Source organism: Cavia porcellus, unplaced genomic scaffold (genome assembly GCF_034190915.1).
Source record: "Cavia porcellus strain 051 isolate PalLab524CR breed Dunkin Hartley unplaced genomic scaffold, mCavPor4.1 scaffold_2, whole genome shotgun sequence".
NCBI lineage: Eukaryota > Metazoa > Chordata > Mammalia > Rodentia > Caviidae > Cavia > Cavia porcellus.
The window spans coordinates 126,772,255-126,792,804 of record NW_026947485.1 but is presented as its reverse complement, the minus strand read 5'-3'; the positions used below and the strand labels follow the sequence as shown (position 1 = coordinate 126,792,804).

At 51.5% G+C, this 20,550-nt stretch overlaps 1 protein-coding gene across 4 annotated transcripts in view; it reads right to left on the bottom strand.

Annotated features, from left to right (window-relative positions):
* The window catches only part of Adgrv1 (adhesion G protein-coupled receptor V1), a 526,418-nt gene that overhangs the window by 35,526 nt on the left and 470,342 nt on the right, over positions 1-20,550 (bottom strand). For all 4 annotated transcript variants that reach the window (XM_063245326.1, XM_063245328.1, XM_063245329.1 and 1 more), the window contains one exon: positions 1,048-1,169. In XM_063245326.1, coding sequence (XP_063101396.1) covers positions 1,048-1,169 — 122 coding nt within the window. The remainder of the gene's footprint in view (positions 1-1,047; positions 1,170-20,550) is intronic.

Genomic DNA, 20,550 nt, shown 5'->3' with positions numbered 1-20,550 from the left:
GTCACCTGGCACGGGCTCCCTCGGGTCCTCAGACCACACCCGGCCCATTTCTCCCCATGCCTGTGGCAGGAGCAGGAGCTCTGCAGCATCCTCAGAGCACGCTCTGGTGTCAACAGCATTGGCTCCGTCGCAGACCTCAAAGCCACCGACTCTTCCTACACTGGTTATTAGGCTTTGATTAGACAAGAAATCACAAAACTGTGTCTGGATGAAAGTCTGGCTGCCCAAGAGTGAACCTACAATCGCCCACCACTGAGTTTCAGCGGCGGTTCAGTACCCGCACTACATGCATGCACACTCTGGGCAGGTCAGCAGGGCCGTGAGGAGCCTGTGGAGGTCATCTGGGGAAAGAATTCTAGCGGTGGGCAGACCTGTTCACTTTGGAAAGTAAGGGAAATATGTTCATTTCAAATGTGACTTTGCTTTTTTGAGAGGGTCTCACTATGCAGTTTAGGCTGGCCTTGCGCTCCTTTTGTAGCCCAGGCGGGTCTCAAACTCTCAGTGACCCTCCTGCCTCAGCCTCCCGAGTGCTGGGATTACCAGCATGCACCACCATACCTGGCTCAAATACGATATTTTGCTACTTAACAAGGGCATTGAAAGAATCAGCAGTCCTTTCTGCCACAGTCAGGTAAGTTTTACTCATGGTCTCAAAGACTAATCTAGACCGGATACTGAGGAGAGGAGACAACACGCGCAGAGAATATTAGTGCCAAGCAGGTGATGGGGCGCTGCTATGTGCTTCGCTCCTGGCTGGTGCGGCAGAGACACTGCCACCAAACGTGGTGCAGGGCTGCGCGCCCCCCTCCACAGTCACCATCTGCGGAGTCCACACAGCCACTGGGCTCAAAGCGTGTTTCTGCGCTTACTGGGGTGCTGTCAAAATGCGGAGTAAACACGGAGTGCACGCTCTGTCCCCCTGTGACGATGATATGGTTAGGGTCCCTGGAGTATCTGCAGCACTGGGGGCGCAGCCCCTGCCTCCGGGGATCTGTCCGCACCCACCCTCCGGCCTGCGCCTAGCGGTCCAGGGCACGTGGAGGTTACCTGCAGACTGTTGAAGAGCACGAAGAGCACCAGCATCCAGAAGTGCCTGTAGGCCGCGTGCAGGCCTCCCCAGAGCCAGGTTACCGACACCAGAGCGAAGAGGTACAAGATCAGCGGGATTTCTAGAAATCACAAAGGGAGGGAGAGAGTGAGACAGCTTCCTTACACCTCACAGCCACGCGCGACAGCCACGCGCGGCGCGCACCGGCTTTGCCACTTTGCTGCGACAGCTTTTCGGTGCGTGAGCACCCAGGGGAGAAACCAGCCCTGGAAATCCTGTTCTCCTGCTGCCGCCGCTGGGGAGCGACGGGCAAGCGCAGGGCTCTCGTCGCCTCTCTGAAGCGTGCGCAGTTGGCCCGGGCTGGGGGCGAACCATCCCTCTCCTCGGCTGCCACCTGCCGGCCCCTTCGGGAAGCACCGTGAGCGACTGGGCTGAATTTTTCAGAGCGCAAACCTAGGCGGCCCGTGCTCCCCCAGGTTGGCATATTCTAAGTATTTAAAATCGGGAAGTAGTAGGTAAAGAACTCTACAGCGCCTGCCTGGCAAGCACAAGGTCGTGAGTTCGAGGCTCGGTACAAAAAATAATCTCTCTTCAGTGTCAGGAAACAGGTGTTCACCTTTTTAATAAAAAAACTTGACAAGACGCCAGAAGTTATGAATGTTAAGAGCAAGTGTGCAGGGTGGGTCCCTCCTCAGAGCTGGGCTCCCAGACCCATCACACCTGTTGTAGTTTGTGTCCACAACAGATTTCTCCAGGGCCAAGGGACTGTATTACCGTTTCTATCTGCTTGTGAGTTTTCTTCCATGTTTGGATTTTACTATTTGAATGACAATTTATATATTACCTTCTGAATACTCTCATGTGTGTCTTCCACAAAGATATTTTCCTATACAAATACACGACCTCATAAGATCAAGAAATGCACAGGAAAACACTGTACCATCATTACTATAACCCGCCCGGCAGAGCTGACACCCCACGGCAGGTGCGGTTAATCTCCCACGGTTCTGAGTATCCTTGACTTTCATGACCCTTGTAACCATTAATCTAGATTTGTCTGCTCCACTGGATTACGAAATGCCTAGCAGATTAGTGAAACGTGCTCCTGGGTGTGTAGATGGGTCATGCAGATTGCAACCTTGATGCCACCACAGGCCTTTGGCCTGCCTGAGCGAGTGTGTTCTGTAACACACTTCCCCTGCTCCGCCTCCTGGTTCCCATCAGGTGAACAGCTCGCCTCCACGGGCCCTCCACTGTGCCATTTCTGCTGTGGAGCTGGCTGGGCCACACACTGAAGTCCCAGAACCACAGCTGAATTAAATTTCTGAGTGGTGGGCTTGGGAGTTTTGCTGCAGTGACAGGACAGTGATGAATACAGAAAGGCTGGCACGACAGAAGCGGCGTCACTGTTACGACTCTACTGGACCATCCGGTTCAGAAGTCCGTCACACTGGTGGGGGAGGATTTGGAAAAGTCTGGGGACGTCAACAAGGGAAGCCCTAGAGTACTGTGAGCAGTGTTTGATGGGGTACAGTCAGAGCTTGGGAGGCCAGGATGCTGACAGGTGTGAGGACGGTAGAGGCCAGGCCCCAGCGGTTCCCAGAGGAACAAGGACCACCGCAGTCAGACTCCAGGCCCTGTCTGTTACCTCTCCAACCAGCACTTTCAGTTTCAGCCCAACACCACGGCTTCATTCAAGTTTCCTCCTTTTCCATATTTTGTAACTACTTTTTCTGTGAGAAATCGATTTTCTTCTCTCTCTCCCTCTGAATATTTTGTTTTGTTTTCCCCAGTACTGAGACTTACATCCCTAAACCTTTTTTAATTTTTGAGACTGGATCTAGTGATGTTGCTAAGCTGTTCAAGCTGATCTCAATCTTGCAATCCTCCTGCCTCAGCCTCCAGAGTGCTGGGATTACAGGTGTGGGCTGCCATGTATACTCACTACTCTTAATTTATCTCCCTCTTCACTCAGCTCCCCTGTATGTGACCAATCACCCATTGCGTCACGCTTCCCCTTGCACACATGGCCTTCCACATACACTCAGGTTCTGTCGCCTCCTGTGGGGCTGCACCCGCTACCCAGGTGGTGGCTCCTGCCAGTGACAACAGAACTACTGTTTGACCCACGCATACCACTCTCGGCACAGGCCCAGAGGAATTACAGGCAGCACGCTCTGGAGATACCCACACATTCATATCACACAACAGCCGAGATATGGAAGCAGTCCAGGTGCCCATCCAAAGATGATGGACAAAGAAAATGCAGTGCATATGCACAAAGGAGTATTGCTATGTCATAAAAATGAGTGTTTTTCATTTGCAGGAAAACGGATGGACCTGGAGATTACCCTGTTGAGTGAAATACGCCAGACTCACAAAGACAAATATTCTACGTTCTTTCTGATACATACATGGCCTCTAAGAATGATGCCAAGAGGGTGGGAGGTGATCTTGCCATATCCCTCACTGCTGGGACAAAATAACTGACACCCATCACTGCAGGGAGAGAAGTTTATTCTGCCTTATGTTCCAGCTCACATTGGCTGCCTCCAAGGTGGGGTGGAGGGGACAGTCCTTCGAGGGAGGCAGGGCAGCAGGAAGCAGTGGCGGAAGGGAGGACTGGGAAGGGAGATGCAGTAGTGACCACCTGGCCGCACCAGGTTCACTTCCCCCTGGGAGCCTGGCCGAGGAGCGCCTGGGGCATCTAGACTGGGACGGCAGCAAGTGCTATAGTTAAGACAGGAGGAAGGGAAGAGGAGGGTGCCCGGAGGAGGAACGGGGATGCACATAATCAAAATACATCAGCAAGCCACACTCCCCCAAAATGTGAGGTTGGGCTGGGAGGGATACGGGGAAATGACAAAAGGGGGTTACATGCCTGGGCAATTCTGCCTCAGTCCAACCAGGAGCCCTTCTAACCAGTGTGCACTAATTAAAACCCTTTGGAGAAATAAAGTTTACAAAAATCAAATCCTTTTCAAAGCACAAAGAAAGCCCCCACACCTGGCAAGGCAGCATTTGTGGCCACCTGGAGGGCGGGTGGCAATCAGCCTGGCCAGCGACACTCCTGGCTGGGCGGCCAGAATCAGGCACACATTCCTGGGAGGTCCTAGCATCCCACTGCTGGGTGGGAACCTCAGAAATCCAAAGGCAGGAGCCTGAAGCAACAGCTGCCACACCAGCACTCACGGGAGCGCCCAGCAGCCCAAGGAAGAAGACCAGTCCAGCCACCCATAGAGGAAGAGAGAAAAGAAACAGGTACGGACAGAGGACACCGCGGAATCAGTGCCAGGGCGGTGCCCTAAGAAGAGCCGGGCCTCTTTCCCGAGAGGGCACGGAAGGCGGCAGCATCTCAAGCCCAGGAGGGGCCTGGCCTCCTCTCATTGCAGCACCCCGAGCAGGGACTCAGCCGCTGTGGGAAGTCAGCCACGCCATGGCCTCTCATCCCAGCAGCTCGATGGCCTGGGCACTCAGTAAAAGTGAGGTTCTGATCCATGCCCTAACAGGGATGAGCCTGGAGCATGCTGTGTTAAAGGAAACAAGTAGGACCTAACCTGGTCTTCTCCACTTTCGGATTTAGAATATGCACAGGTACCCAGCAGAGAGCAAGGCAGAGGTTTCCAGCGGTGGGCGGAGGGGAGGAGGGAGGATTATCGCTCAGCAAGCAGATTGAGTGCTTCTCCTTCTTCTGCTGAGAACCTGTGGGAGATTCCCACGGGGGTGGCAGGCCGTGTGAAAGTACTTGGTAACGCTGAACTGTACACTTAAATGTCACGCATGTTACTACAACTCAGAAAAAAGGCTTACTATGCTAAGTCGGGCTTGTGTCAGGATGAAGTTCTACTACAGGGAGGATAAAAAAGCCATCCAAACACCTAAGTAAAACTCTTAGATTAACAGGGAGGCACTACTGCGAAAACACAAAGGAGTGTGAAATGGTTTTAGTGTAGCAGAAATTACCAGTAGAAAAGAGAAAATAGGAACTTAGTTGTTAATCCTCCCATCATCCAGTAAGTCCAGGGGAAGTTAGCAGATTCGATGGAGAGTATAGCCCATCTCCTCCTTAGTTTCAGTGGGAAATATGAATTCAATGGATCTAATTGCCACTTCCTGCCAATGTGGAGAGGCACAGTATCTGTTTGCTTTGTAATTGCAGCCTTTAAGCCATGCGCCAGTGACAATAATGGCTTTATTATGGAAATCACACCCCATTTACATGAGGCTGAAATTTATTCTGTGTTTACAATCTCCTAAAGTACCCGCTTTAATTGTGCCTGGCTGACCTCCTGATTTTAACAATTTGGGATGTGCTAGGAAAACAAACCCATCTGCGGAAAAGGAGGAGCACAACAGTGAAATGGGGCAGGTTAGAGAGATCTCCGCAGGTCTACTTCCGGCAACAGGCTTGCACAACTTTTGTCTTTATATGCTGGCGCCAAATTACGGACTGCTTCCAGAATTCTCGGGTCATCCTTGCGCTAATCTCTGAATCGCTCGGATTTTAGTGTATGTGCTGTGAAGTTTGCACCACGCATGATTTTGTCATAAAAAAAAGATGAAATGAAAGCATCCAGGGCATCACTCCTAAACATGGGTCTTGATTCTGCAATTAGGAGACAAGTTCCAGTGAGGCAGTGGCGTGGTCTGACCTGCTTCTTGGTGAGAAAATACTCCTGGTGGTCCTGGCTTTCCTGATGAGGCTCAATACTTATTTCACCATGCAGCCCCTACCAGTGTCTGGAGAAAAACTTAGAGCTGCCCAGGAGGACCGAGGAAGACAGTGGGAAGTCTGAGTCACAGAGCTGCTGTGCCACCATTTAAGGTGTGGGGTGCCCGGTGGCCACAAGGCCTGCGGCTCAGGCCTGCAAACTGCACAGAGGTGCCTGGGTCGCCCAGCACCTGACCTCCAGTCCTTGGGGCTGTCCTCGGTCCCAAACCTGGAGCTTCCTTCTTCCTGGGCCCCTTTCCCAGGCACCCCGACCTCACTGTGAAGGGCTACCCACCCCTCACACTGCTCTGTCTCCCCTTTCCTGGTTCTTCGAAAAACACCCACACACTCACCACACACACTTTAAGTAAGGGTGACTGCCCAGGTTCCTGGGGTTCCCCAAGACCGCCTGAGTCCAGTGGGGTGCCCAGAGGGGAGAAGCGTCCAAGTCTGGGGACCAGGAAGGTTGTGTCCCTGCACATGGGGTGAGCCTCACACAATCCAGCCTGGACAGAGGGCCTGGCTCTGCTGGGGACAAGGGCCCTCACGCTGCCTTGTCCTCGGTCCCCGGTCTCCAGGAAGCCTGCAGCCGAGTCACTGCCTCTCCAGCCGTGGGGCCTGTGGCTTTGGCCACCCCCAGCCTCTGAGGGTCTCCCCAGCCCGGCCTTTTGGCCTCTCGGCAGGCAGCAGGGCCGTTTCTTGCCTCTGGGCCTCTGTTTACTCTGCGGTTTGTACACCATTTGCTGTTGGATCCCTACTCCCTGAGCAGTGTCTCCAGCACACAGACCTCAGCTCTGCTCCTCAAAAGAGGGCTCAGAGAGGAGCAGAGTGGATCGATGAAGGCCAGATTCCAGCTGATGGGCCGGGCACAGTTCAGAGTAAAATGGGGAGCTCTGTGAAGGGTTCCTGTGATTTCCTTCCCTCCTGGGAAGAGCAGTGAAGGTAACAAGGTCATAGATCCAGGTGGTGGCTCAAAGGCCTCCAGGGGCAAGGACACCTCCTGGGATCGTTGTGTTTCACTTCCCAGTGGCAGGGAGAAGAGAGGGAGGCAGAAGGGGCGTGAGAGAAGCCCACCTGCAACTCCGTGGCTGGCAACCCCAGGCCCCTGAGGAGCCAGACCACTGGAGTGCTGACACAGTGACCATTACCAGCAGTCATGCAATGAACTGCAGGAACAAGAAAGAGCACCTGCGTGAAACACTAGTGTCCCTGCCGCACCTGGTGCTGCTGCAGTGTGCTGTCCCGTGGCCACAGGTGCCCCTTAGTGCCCCAAGCGGCCTTGCCTGAGCTATGGGAAGGGTGGGGGCTCGCAACATGTGGTGATCTATAGTTGTGAACCCCTGTCCTGGAAGGTGACCAAAGGAGGACCTGGGAGGTCGCGGAGGCAGGGAAGGAGCCAGGGAAGCCCACACCTGCCCCCTGCCGCCCCTACTGTGGCATCGCTGACTCTGACCATGTGCGAAGGGGCATGTGTGGTCCACAGAGCCGCCTGCTCAGGCCACTGGCCTGCCGGACACTATCCAGGGTGGATCCTGCAGGGCTCTTGGGCTGAGAGCCACAGAGCAGTGCTGTCAATAGCAGATACCAGCCCCGGGAGACATCAGTGTCAGGCCTGCTTTCGGGCTGATTTATTGGGACTGAGAAAATAAAATGGTCAAAGTCTAGAATTATGGTCTCGCTTTGCGAAAGCTGTGTATAATTTTCAATTTGCAGGATGTAATTTGGAAGCTACGGAGAATAACCAAGTTAGAGGCAATATCCCCTCACTCCCCTGGGCCTCAGGAGAACCGTTATCAGAGTAATTCTGTTCCAGTTATCTGAGTAATTCTGTTCCACCCGTGAGCCTCCAGGTTGCCAGATGGCACTTCCCAGTGGGCCAGGGGCTGTCAGTGAAGCCTGAGATTCTTAAATTGGTTTTTTTTTCTTTGGTACTGAGAGTCAAACTCAGGACCTTGCACTTGCCAGGCAGACACTTGCCCCCCGAGCTGTATTCCTGGCCAAAGCCTGCGAATCTTAAGGAAAAGGTAAATTGGCCTTTTTTCTTTGTTGTGAGATTTAAAAAAGTGCTTTGGACCTATGGGAAGGAGAATGATTGTGGTTTATAGTCGACAGTGATTTTCTACACACTTCATAAATGTTTCATAAAACAAAATGATGGCAACATTTTCAGAGGACCAGAGATCTCAGATAAACATGAAATCAGCTAACTAAGAACAGAAGCGTGGCTTAGCCTAGCTTCTCAGCTACATTACGTGTTACTCAGGCTCTAAAGAGCTCCGTAGAGCTAGCTCCAAGCAAGTAGAGAGGCCAACCACAGGTTCCAACACCCCATCTTAGCGAGACAGCAAAAATAGGCTGAGACCTGTATTTTGAGGCTAACTGGACCTGGAAGTTTTAGAAATTAGAAGTTAGCACGTATTTGGGTGCGAACAGCTCGGTATGTTTTACAGCACGATTGCTAGGCCTCCTCGGGGCTGTCATGAAGATTTCATGGGCTCTGGTCAGCTGTGCAGGCTCACGTCACATCTGACACAGTCTAGGAACGTAACAGCCCTGGAGATACAGAGACCCCATGGTGCAAGAGCAGAATTCTCCACAGTGTCGGCCACTCGGGCTTCCCAGGCTGCTTCCGGGCAGATTCTCACGCCAGGCTGGTTTATCCCAAAATTTCTTTCTTTACTTGGTTCTACTGCGTCCTGATGCACACTGGAGCCTGGATCTAACATCTGTGCCTTTCCTCCTGAAGGGCTCAGGTCCCAATGGATGGTTAGAATGAGCAGTAAGATCTTAGTTCATGCCCTTGAGCAGGAAGATCTCTGCCCCACCATGGGGTACATCTGGAACACAGCTCTCCAGCACCTGAGTTGGTCTGGTATTTGTTTCCCCCTTTATAAATATATATTTAACAACACAGAGTAAAGTAATACACCCAAAGATTTTGGGAAAAACACCAGCATTTCTTAGGAGAGGCAACATCCTAGCCATGGGGAAAAGGGATGTGTTTAGATACAGAAAGAAAGGATTCTGAGGGCCAGGCTTTGCAGGCTGGTGAGGTGACAAAGGATGTTGGAGAGGCTGCCTCGTGGCAGGAGTGTTGAGGGTCAAAGGTTACTCATTTATACTCCCTACTGGCTTAGCAGCACAGCAAGTTAGGCTGTGTTTATGAAACTGCACGGCCGAGTTTAACATGACAGTGCTATATCTTTAGTCCTTCTGCAGGCCCATTGTTGATGATGCTTTGTAGAGATGAATCACGTTACTTAGTCTCTGAGAGGCTATTTATACCAAAGTTCCTCATCTGCTCATGTCAAACTCAGTTAAAAGGAAAGATCTCTTTGGATATGAGTTCTCAGGCAACTGAACCAGACCACGCTGACCAGTGATGACAGTGTGGGATTTACACATTATAAAAAAGGGCAAGAGGAGAGAGCTTATATACAGCTGTCTGGAGCCATACAGCCACGTGTCCTTGGCAGGCACCAATCTGAGGCTCAGTTTCCCTTTCTGAATAACCTGAGTACTTCCCAGAGAAGGCTCTGAGAGTTCATGAGGACACAGTGCCTGACCTGCAGAACACTGAGCAGGCTGAGTGTGAGCAGCTGAGTGAACAAGACTGAGGAACTGAAGGTAAATCAAGAAGAGTTCTTCAGCATTCAAGATGCGTTCCATAAAATGTAACAGCGGGGACGGATTACATTTAGGACTTATGGATCTGCTTCCAACCATCACCTGTGAAATAACTAACAAGGCCCTGCAAGGGAAGGAAGGAGATACACAGTACAGAAGAGAGACCTGGTTATACAAAAACCCAGGGGAAGGAACGCGGGTAGGTGTGCATCACTGTAGCAGGGGGTCCTGAGCTCTCGGGAGGATACCGAGAAGGGGGGCACTGGGTGGCATGGCAGGTACTTCACCCGGGAGTGGGGCCTGGAGAGTGAGCAGGATTTGGACGAGCACACGCTGAGATGAAGGAAGCAGGAGCACGCAGACAGAGAGAGAGAGAGAGAGAGAGAGAGAGAGAGAGAGAGAGAGAGAGACAGGCAGAAGGGCCAGTGCAAGGGAGCTGGAGGTGATATGTGGTGACTCATGAAAGGGTCAGCATGCAGGGCGATGTGGCCAAGGTGAGCAGCACCATGCTCCCAGCCCTAGGGCACTGGCAGCTTCTGAGAAGGGGCGTGGTGTGACCAGAACAGAGCTTAATCTCTTAAGAAAACAAACAGGTCTGTGGAGCGAGCTGGGGCGGATACGGTGACTCACTGGCAGCAGTGGTCCCAGCCAGGGCTAACACGGGGGCCTAGCCGTCCAGCCGAGGCAGGGGACCGGAAAGGGACACGCAGGAGGGAGGGTCGCCCAGAGTGACAGTGGTTCCCAGATCAGACAGCGGCCCTGTCCTGGAGGAGTCTTGGCTGTGTGTCACTTAGCATTAGGGTCTCGAGGTCATCCCTTTTCCTACAAGTGACTCAGTGCGTCCTGCTGCACGCAGAGGGGTCCTGGCGTGCGTGACCACTGCGTTTCCTTCCTCCATGCCTGGCCACGTCCAGAGCCAGCTGTGGAGAGCTGTGCTGCGGTAGAGGGCTTTGCTAAGCGCGTATCTCTACTGGGATGTCTGCCTCTTTCAGATGCCTAGGAGGGAAATAGCTGGGTCCAGTAGAATTTTTTGTTTTGATTTTAAATATTTTTAATGCAGAGGCTTCTGGATACCTTGATCCTCACGGTGGGGGCCCAGGGAGCCTTTCCAGTACCACAGTCACAGGGGCTGCCCCAGGGCTATCGCTGTCCTCCTCCTGCCCTGCTGTGACCCAGCCTGTCCTTCCCCTGAGTGGGCTGGGGTGCCCACCGCTGTGCCTGGCCACGTCCCTGCTCCTGCTATCCGCCGGCCCCGCCCCTCTAGAGACTCCCCCCACTGTGCCACCCCCTCCTGACCTCCAGCTGGCCCTGCGTGGGCTGCGGTCCCTCTCACTTCCTGTCCTGCAGATAGCTGCCAGGGGAGTCCGTGCATGGCTCTGCCTCCTGTCTGTCCTCAGCTCTCCTCTTCATGAGCACCCAGTGGCCTCACCATCCCTGGGTCCCCGGCTTTCCATCGACCCCTCTCCAAGCCTCACCAACTCCAGGCTTACCTTCCAATTAAGTCCACCTGGGTCTCAGCAATTCCCTGATTTTAGTTTAGTTTTTAGTTTGTCTCAACTGGATCTCTCTGTGTAGGTCAGGCTGGCAGTAACCAGCCCAGGTTTGCCTGGAACTCACGTGATCCTCCTGCCTCAGCCTCCTACATGCTGGGATTACAGGCACGTACTACCATGCCCAGGTGGATTTTTTGTTTGTTTTTGAGACAGGGCTTTTCACTATGCAGTTCAGGTTGGCCTTGAACTCACTTTGTAGCTCAGGCTGCCTCCAACTTGCAGTAACCCTCTTGCCTCAGCCTTCCAAGTACTGGGCTTATAGGCATGTGCCACCATGCTAGGTTGGAATTTCGACTCTTAATGTTTTCAGGAATCTCCTTACTGATTTCCATACTGGTTGTCCCAGTTTACATTCCCATGAACAATGTAGAAAGGTGCCTTTTCCTCCTACACCTGAAGTATAAAAAATTATAAACAAAATAGGAAACAAGGAGACAGGGCCTTTGCTAGAGTGAAGGAAGCCAGAAATGGAAGGAACAGGGAAGCAAAGGGAACAAAGAGTGAAGATGTGTTAAGCACACACACCTCTCTGAGATGAGTGTGAACATTACATATGCAAACAGATGCTAAGGAGAGGGTACAAGGAAATCCTGCTAAGCCATAAATGGTGATACGTTTGGGAGGCTGAGGTAGGAGGATCACCACGAGTTCAAGGTAAGTCCGGGCTATGCAGTGGGTTCAAGGTCAGCCTGAACTATACAGCAAGGTCTCGTCTCAAAAAAGAAACAAGCAAAAATTTACCATCGTAAGATGAAAAGAGGCGGGGCCTGGGGATTTAGCTCAGCGGCATAAGCGCCTGCCTTGCAAGCAGGCAGTTGTGAGTTCGATCCCTGGTACCGATAAAAAGGAAAAAGACAAAAAAAAAAAAAAGATGAAAAGAGGCAAAGGTGAATCTTAGAAAACTACACTTCAGGAGACAGCAGAGATGGCTGACCAGGTGCAAACAAAGGAAGTCACCAGGGATCTGTGGCTGCTTTCAAGGGAGGTGTCCTTTCCAGAGGACAGGCCCAGTCAGGATGCTCAGGGAGCCCTGAGCCCACAGGATAGCGTCTCATGTGGGATACTTCATTTCCAGAGAGAAAATAGAGTTGGTGAAAAACGTCACCTTCTCCTCCAGCCTCCTGAGTTTTGCAATGTGTATGACTCTGTGACCCCTAGAGTCACACCAACCATGTGTCATAAAATCGTCATGTAACTGCTAACCTTCGGGTCCGCCTGGTCCTTCTTTCTAGCTCTCCAGCACTACCAACCACATTGCCCTTTCCTTCTGGGGCTTTTCTCCAATGTTTCACCAGCTGATCAATGTACATTATGACCCCACAAGTTATTATTTTTTGACTATGTACTTCTTTGAAGAACAGTATAGACACCAAATCATAATTTGGAAGTAGCTTTAAATAATGAAAATGGAGCTGGGCATGGTGACAAACACCTGTTATCCCAGCACTCTGGGAGGATGAGGCAGGAGGGTTCCAAATGTGAGCCTAGTTTTGTCAGTTTAATCATTTAGAGAGATACTAATTCAAAATTAAAAAGGACTGGGGATGTAGCTCAGTGTGAAGGCCCTGGATTCAGTTCCTCGTACTACATACACACCACACCAAACACACACACACACACACACACACACACACACACACACACCACAGATGTGGCAAAAAGTAACACAAGAATGAGCTGGGAAGCAAGCATGGAACGTGACCCTGTGGCTGTAGGCATGGCCGACTGGCCCTTGGCACAGGAAACGATCACCGGGTTAACACTGAGTAAGGCAGTGCCTGGACCTGCCTGGACGCAGATACTGCGAGTGTTTTCTGTATCATGAAATGACCGGGTTCAAACAATTCTGAAAACCCGGCCTGTCTGCTCTCTGGTCAGATTTTATCTCCACTCTTGAGCAACACAAGAAATACAAATTCTAGAGACACACATTTTTAAAAAACAATCAGACGCTGTCTTTTCATGAGCTGAGAGCTGATGGAAAGCTTCAATCATCCATGGAAAAATGGCTCTGAGATCAAAGCAATAACGTGAGTAACCATTTTATGCAGTTTTCAAAAGAACAGAAAGCAATGACTCATGGGTGATCTCTCCCGGATAAATCAAGAAGAGCTTCAAAGGCAGTAAGTCCTTTACTTGGAAAATTAAAAGTAAACGATATATTTTTTTAAATCAATTTGGAGCAAATCAGTAGGGCACTATGTGGAAAACTAACTTAGCAGTACAGAAGTGGCAAGCAACTGGGGGAGTCTTGCAGGGGCTCTGGACCCCGGAAGGCCACGTGTGTTGATGCGATGTCACCCACACCAAGGGTCACCCCACCACGTCCAGAGTGCTCTCAGACCTCAGCTTTCAACATCCGTCCGTCCATCCATCCATCCACCCTTACATGGACCACACCTCCCAAGCGTACCCACAGCCACCCACTCAGGTGGCCCTTGACACCGACAGTGACCCCCTCCCCTTCCTCTCCTCTTCTGCCACTGCGCACGATGGGCTCAGAAGGAGCGCTGGCCTGGCAGCCTTTGGGCCAGCATGACGGCACTGGAAGTGATGTCACCCCTAGGCGACAGCACAGGAAGCTTCCTATGGTCTGCATCTGAGGACTGGCCCTGGCTTGGGTTTGGGACAGGAACAGCCTTGGGTCCTGGCGTGCTGCAGCTTGAGATGGGGTCCCTTAGGAAAGCAAGGGCTGTTAAGGTCTAAGTAGGGGAGGGCAGGAGACACAGCCCAGGGGCCACGGGCCGGCTGTGTCCCTGCCCTCGGAAGCATCTATGAAGCCCTGACTCCCCATGTGACGGGGTTGAGTTGGGGCCCTGGGGAGGTGGCGGGGTCATGAGGATGGGGCCCTCCTGCTGGGGTGAACTGGCCTCCCAGGCAGAGCCAGCAAAGGCGTTTTCTGCGCTCTCTCTCCTTCTCTCTCTCTTTCTCCTTTTCCTCTCTGTCTCTCTCCCGCCTTGGGAAGGCAGCCTCTCCAGGACCTGAGTGAGCTGGTATCCTGGTCCTGGACTTTCGGCCCTGGGCTTGTGATAATCTCTGAGTGGCAGCCCGAGCTCTGACACCCCAGGCGTGGTCACGAAGGGAGGGGAGGGCATCTGGGAGATATTTAGGAAGTGGCCGGCAGAGGAGTCACGGAGCTGACAGCACTCCACACCCACCCAGTGAAAGCAGTAGTCATGTTCCGCTCGTGCAATACTGACACGCGTCCCAGCTCAACCCCAGCCAGCTGAGCACTCTGTGTGACGCCCCATCTCATCCTTCAGGCACCCCCAGCAGCATTATGTTGCCCCACTCTCCACGAGAAGACAGAAAATCCAGGGATATTTCTGGACCAGGAAGAGGAGCACCCTTTCTCAGAAATCAGAGGACAAAGTAGGCGACAAAAGAATAATTTTCCCCTCTAGGTTCTTTCAACTTCTTCTTGGGAACTGGAAGCTAATAGTTATTTTTATGAAATTAGAGTTCTCTTAGATTAATGTTAACATGTTGTGATAATCGATGAATTCTGCAGTTCCATAATGGAGGGAGACTCAGTATTGCTGCCGGTGCAGTGGCAGCACTGCAGACCTCGTGAGGCATTCGTGGTTCTCTTCCCAACTCCACAGTTTAAGGATCTCTGGACACTTTGGAACTTTCCTAAACCTTGTGTTTCTTTGATTTTCTTGTCTGACCTTGCAATAACACATCTGTTTCAGAGAACTCGTGTAAAAGTTGAATAAAACCTGAGGATCTCCCCGAGTAGCAGCAGTGATGATGATGCCTGAGGTATGGCCCACCAGAGCCCTAGTGAACTCACTCAGTGAAGGCCTTGCACCCTGAGTGTTACCCACACTGGCTGCTGCTAAGTCCACTTAACAGGGCAGTACTGAAGGAGCTGAACAGGAAACTACCCTTGTGGTTTACCAGTATTTACTGGAGGCCAGATAAAAGCCATTCATGGAGGTAGAGTCTGCTCTCAGGACCCTCAAGTTCTAGAAAGATCTTCACTGAGCACATGTAGTAATCAGAGTTTAAATAGAAATTTAAGCTCTCAACTGTATGATTTTTTTCTTACTTTTTTTTTTTTTGGAGACAGGGTCTTGTTATGTAGCCCAGGTTGACCTTAAACTTGTGGCAGTCATCCTGTCTTAGCCTCCCAAGCACTGGAATTATAGGCAAGGGCCACCTTGCCCAGTTTTGACTTTATGATTTTATTTTCTGCTTTAAACACAGATGTGCATAACCTTCAGAGGTCTATTGCTATTGCTTGTGTGGTGCTGGGGCGTGAGCCCAGGGCTTCCCGCAGAACAGACCAATGCTATACCACTGGGACACGTGGAGGTGATGTTAATAAAGACATCAAATCCCAAATATTCTCAAAAACAGTAGCACTTTCTCCAACAAACAAACCTGAAACCTGATCATCTTTTGGGCACAAAGACTCCAGGTTGGAAACCCGGAAGACTGAGGTTGCAGATGCAGCCCTTAGTAGAGGTTGAGGCGGGTGAAGTCCTGGAGCCTGGGGCACCCAGCTCCTCCCAGCCCGTGTGGGTGTCGCCCTGGCTCTGGAAGCTCCAGGGGTGGAGAGGCTCTGTGTGTGTGGGGAGCACTGTGGCGTTATTTTCTTTACAGCACAAAGCTGGAGAAGCAAACAGGCAGCCGTGCCAAAGTCCCAGAACCTGTTCTGTGGGTTCTGGTCCCACTCAAACTGGCACTGCTACTAGGGCTGGGCACTTTCACCCCAGGGCAGCAGGAGCCCCAGTCCTGGATTTCCCCATGTTGGTTAGTAAGCTGTGAGTGTTCATGAAGGCAGGAACATTTAAAACGACAATGACACAGTTATGGTTTGACATACAAGGAATGAGGATTTGGGAATCAGAGTGCTTCAGATATTGCTTTTATGAGGGGTGAACAGAATCTATGGTAAACATGTCAATCTAAAACGTTTATCAGAGTGCAAGATATCGTCCCGTACCCCTGCCTAGCGCTCCCTTTAGCCTATGGCTCTCTCCACCTCCTGCAGCAGCTTTGGGGGCCTCTATCATGACGGTCTTTCCGAGCTGTGATCAAAAACACAGTGAACACTTCTGCCTCGCAGAAGGGAAGGGCTGGAAACCCGACCGCCAAGTCTTCCTCCTCCTGATTCACTGCATCTGGCTCTGGGACTCCCGGCTCTTCCCAAGCCAGTGGACCATGACAGGAAACATCCCACAGCACCACGAGACACACCCAGGAAAGAGGATTGCAGAACTGCTGCACGAAGTGGCGGGAGCTGTGGGAACGGCCCCACAGCTTCTGATCCCACGGCACAGCACAGATTCAACAGCTTAAAGTCAGTGATTCCTGTCATCACCCTACACCAGGCAGGCTGCCACTCCGCCCTGTGCAGTGCCCACGCCGTGCCACTGTGGGCCAAGAGGGAGCAGGGGAAGCCACTGGTTCTCTCCTCAGCTGGCAAACGTAGGACACTGTGATACCCGGTCACATGCTGGCAGCCCGAGCAAGACTACAGCCAAACTGGACCTCACGGACAGCAGCACCAAGTCGCAAAGGGAAAGGGGGAAAATGACCACGGTGGCCACTGGCAGCCAGCGGTATACGGCACACTTTTCCTGTAGCTCCTTTGTTCACTGTTTCTTTTGGGCGTCACTGGTTGGAACTCTTTGAGAATTTTCACATGTCAGTGATGAAACTCTGTCATATCCATTAGGATAGGTTTCCAATGACTTTCATAACAATAATAATGGATATCGTTTTATTTTACTATTGTGGATCACTCTAAGGATGAAGAACTGGAGTCTCACAAGAAACGGAAGCTCTGGATGTGGAGGCGAATGCCCGTAACCCTAGCGCTCAGGAGGCTGAGGCAGGAAGATTGCTGCAAGCCTGAGTCCAGCCCGGGCTGCATGGTGAGTTCAAGGCTGAACTCCATAGCAAGACCCTGTCTCAGAAAACCGACAGAGAGAGACAGGCAGACAGACAGACAGACCGACAAATGAGAGAGAGGCAGGAGCAGAAGTATTTGCCCTCAACTCTCCCAGGAGGAGAGGAGGCCACACTCTGGTCGGGGCTCCGGGCACAGTCCAGACCCTGCCACTTTCCCAGCTTATATGTGACACTAAAAGTTGGTGTGGGGTTTTATAACAAAGGGACTGGTAATCGCCCACTTCCTCTTTCTGTTCGAATCAGCCTGCTTCTCCCAGGCCTGACTCATGGCTTGCCTGAGACCTGGCCGGTGAGTCAGAGAGCAGCGTGTGCGTTCTGATGAGCATGAAAGGGGGGGTGAGCGGATGGCCGCTGGGATCCAAACCAAGCCCCAGAATTACAGGCTGTGCCAGTGAAGCTGCTGGGCGTCGGCCTCCACCCTCTGGGTCCCCATGCCTTTGGGAGATTCAGCCTTGGCATGCAGCCTGCTTGGCAGCGGCACACCCTGACGCCTCCTCCCCAGCTGGCCTCAAGGCCCCCAGGGGCACACTGTCACCAGTGTCCTCCGTGTGCACCGGTCCTCAGCAGGCGCCTGTTTGATTTCTAGGAGCCTCTCCCCTCCTGTGAATTTCCCTGAGTTTATCTGAAGCAAACTGCACTCAACATGCTGAGCTTAAACTCTTGATAATCAGTGCCTCTGGTGAGGCGCATCTAACCCGAGAAGGGAGACTGGTTTGCAGATCGAGCCCCCAGCTGCTCTAGATTCTGGGCCTAAAACAGTGATCGATTCGGACTCCTGATTACCTGTGCCAGTGTTGGTTCCCTGTACCTGTCTCCAGGCCCGGAAGGCTATGGCAGACAAATAATCACCCTGATTACTGAAAACAAACAGTGTGGTCGTAAACAGCCGAGGAACTGAACCTTCCCTCTCACAATGCATCTCATGGGCTGTGAGCCCTGGTACCAATAAAAAAGAAAAAAGACCAAAAAAAAAAAAAAAATGACTCAAGGGACTCTAAGTCCTCGATAAGATAAGGTCTGACCCAAACTACCTGACATGCAGTAAGACCTGTAAGTAGGAAACTGCATTTGTAAGAAAAGGAGATTCATTCCTAGTTTGATTTCATTTAGTCCCAGACAATGTATTTTTTATCGTGCTTTCTAATATTCTAAAAATGCCCACATAGTTTAAAAATGCATGGGAAACGCAATTCAGCTACAGCCATCCAAGGTGCCAGAGGAGAGAGCTGCTCTTTAGGCTAGTGTTGCAGCATTGAGCAGGACTCCTGGGGGACTAACTGGGACCTCAGGGAAGGGGCAGGGAGGCCGCTGCCTCCTCTGAGTGTCTTCCTGAGGTGCGATCCAAGTTACAGTGAGCACTGCTGCTGAGGGTCACGCAGTGGAAAGGCAGCTCCTAAAGTCAGGGTGCTCACTCCTCACCGCTGTGTGCACAGGGTCTGCCATTGGCTCTGCTCCAAAGTCATAAGGACCGTAAAAGGGACATGTTTTGAATCAGTTCAGGACAGGGAGGCAGCCATGACAGGGTCACAAGAGACACTCAAGAAAGGGAACTTCCAGAACCGCTTCAGACAGCAGCAAGCACCGTGGGATGAGTCCGCACAGGGAGGGGTGGGTGGTGAGGTGCGCTTCCCGGGAATACCCCCGAAGGTCCTGCTGCCTTCGAACCCAGCTCTTCGGAGAACTAACTACACCACCGGCTCTACCATGGGATCTGCACTCTTAGTGAGGCTTCTGCCACTTCTAATAGACATTTTAACAATTCCTCCTCTTTTTGTAAATTAAGTGTTTCTATCACGTGGAGTTACATTTTTTTCTTCAATTCTGGAAAATTTTCAACTGTTATCTCAAAGTTATGCTTGCCCACCATCCCCTTGATTCTTTTCTCCTGGCAATCTATTCTTATGCCTCTTAGGTTTTCTTCCTTTTTAAAACTTAATTTTTGTTTGTTTGTTTTACAGGGTCTCACTCTGTTATTCAGGCTGGCCTCAAACTTGTGGGGATCCTCCTGCCTCAGCCTCCAAGTGCTGGGAATTACAGGTGTGTACCATGTTGCCCTGCTGGCTGGCTTCCTTTTCTTTTCTTTTTTCTTCCTTCCTTCCTTCCTTCCTTCCTTCCTTCCTTCCTTCCTTCCTTCCTTCCCTCCTTCCCTCCCTCCCTCCCTCCCTCTGTGAATGCCTTAATTTTAGCTTTAGAATCTAGTATACTAATTCCTTCTCAGGGTTAATCTAAAATATTAAGACATTTTACTATTTCAGCAGCACTTTCCCATTGCTGTGATTATGAAACATTTTCACATTTGTCCTTGTGCACCTGTACTTGGCTTGCTATGTGGAAGTGCTCCTCACGGGCGTGTGCCCTTTCTGTCATAGGTCACTTGCCACGATTCTCCTATGTAGACCCAGCCAGCAAACGTGGTAGGTCCTGCGGGTCGCATGACCTCAGCACTCTACTCTGTACAGCGACAAAACCCACGGGCAACAGTGACCATCTTGGGCTCAGCACAGCTGGTTTATAAAAACCTTTCAAAATAAGACCCCTGCTGGGCATGGCAGCACACGCCTGTAATTCCACACTTGGGAGGCTGAAGCAAGAAGATTCCTGCAAATTCAAGGCCAGAAGGGCTTGAATTTGCAGGGCTACATAGTGAGTTCAAAGTCAGCCTGAACTGCATAGTGAGACCCTGTCTCAAAAAAGAAAAGTCACCAATTGGGAATGGAGGGGATAGCAGCGCACAGGAGGTCCTGACCAGCCTGGGTGACACGGTGAGATCCCATTTCAAAGAAACAAACAAATGACAATATGGGTCAGTGCAGGCACTCTGGAAACCAACTCAGCAGATGGTCAGTCGTGAAACCCAGTGACCGCACCCAAGGCAGAGACGATCCAGCGCTCCCCGCCTGGGTGTCACACAGGCCACGCAGCCAAAAAGAGCTGGAGTGTCCCATGCTCCCGGTCAGCAGAGACAGAAACTTTTCCCCTACTAATCCTGGGTTGGAGGTAAGTGATGTGGATTTCAGCAGATCAGGCTGAGGTCAAGCTGAACACAGAGTTCTAGGAATCACAGAAATAAAACAAAAGGGACGAAAGACATTCTAATCATAAAAACTTTCAAAGGAGTATCTACAAACACAGCAGAATGATAAATCAATTTTCCCCTCTGATTTCCCATCCCTAAGACTGTAGGAGTCAATGGGCACACTGATGAAGACTAATTTATTCACAAATAGTAATTATGCGCCCATTGTCACTGAATAGTCCGCAAGGCCCCAGGGATTTTGAGATGAACACTGAATGCTCCTGGCCCCCGAGGAGTTCATAATTTATCACAGAAACCGGTCACATGCCCTCTACACGTCACCGCTCTGCTGTGTGACAGGTGCTATAAGGATCGCAGAAGTCAGGATGGTAAGCACCAAGAGGAAGGAGTAATCTGCCGTCACTCCGTAAAGAGGCGACTCCCAGGGGTCACTTCTGGAACCCTGGAGAAGTGAGGTGAGGCCTTGTGTTTATGAAGCTGGGCCAGGGTTATTCCGGGCACCTTTGGGAGCTAAGGAAGATGGAGAAGGGGGCCAAGCCCCTTCCACTCCCTCCTGCTCAGGTCCCCTGTCACACACACAGAGAGGTTTTATCAAGCAATGATGAGCCCAGACAGAGGTTTCCTGTGTGACCAAAGATGGCAGGACCAG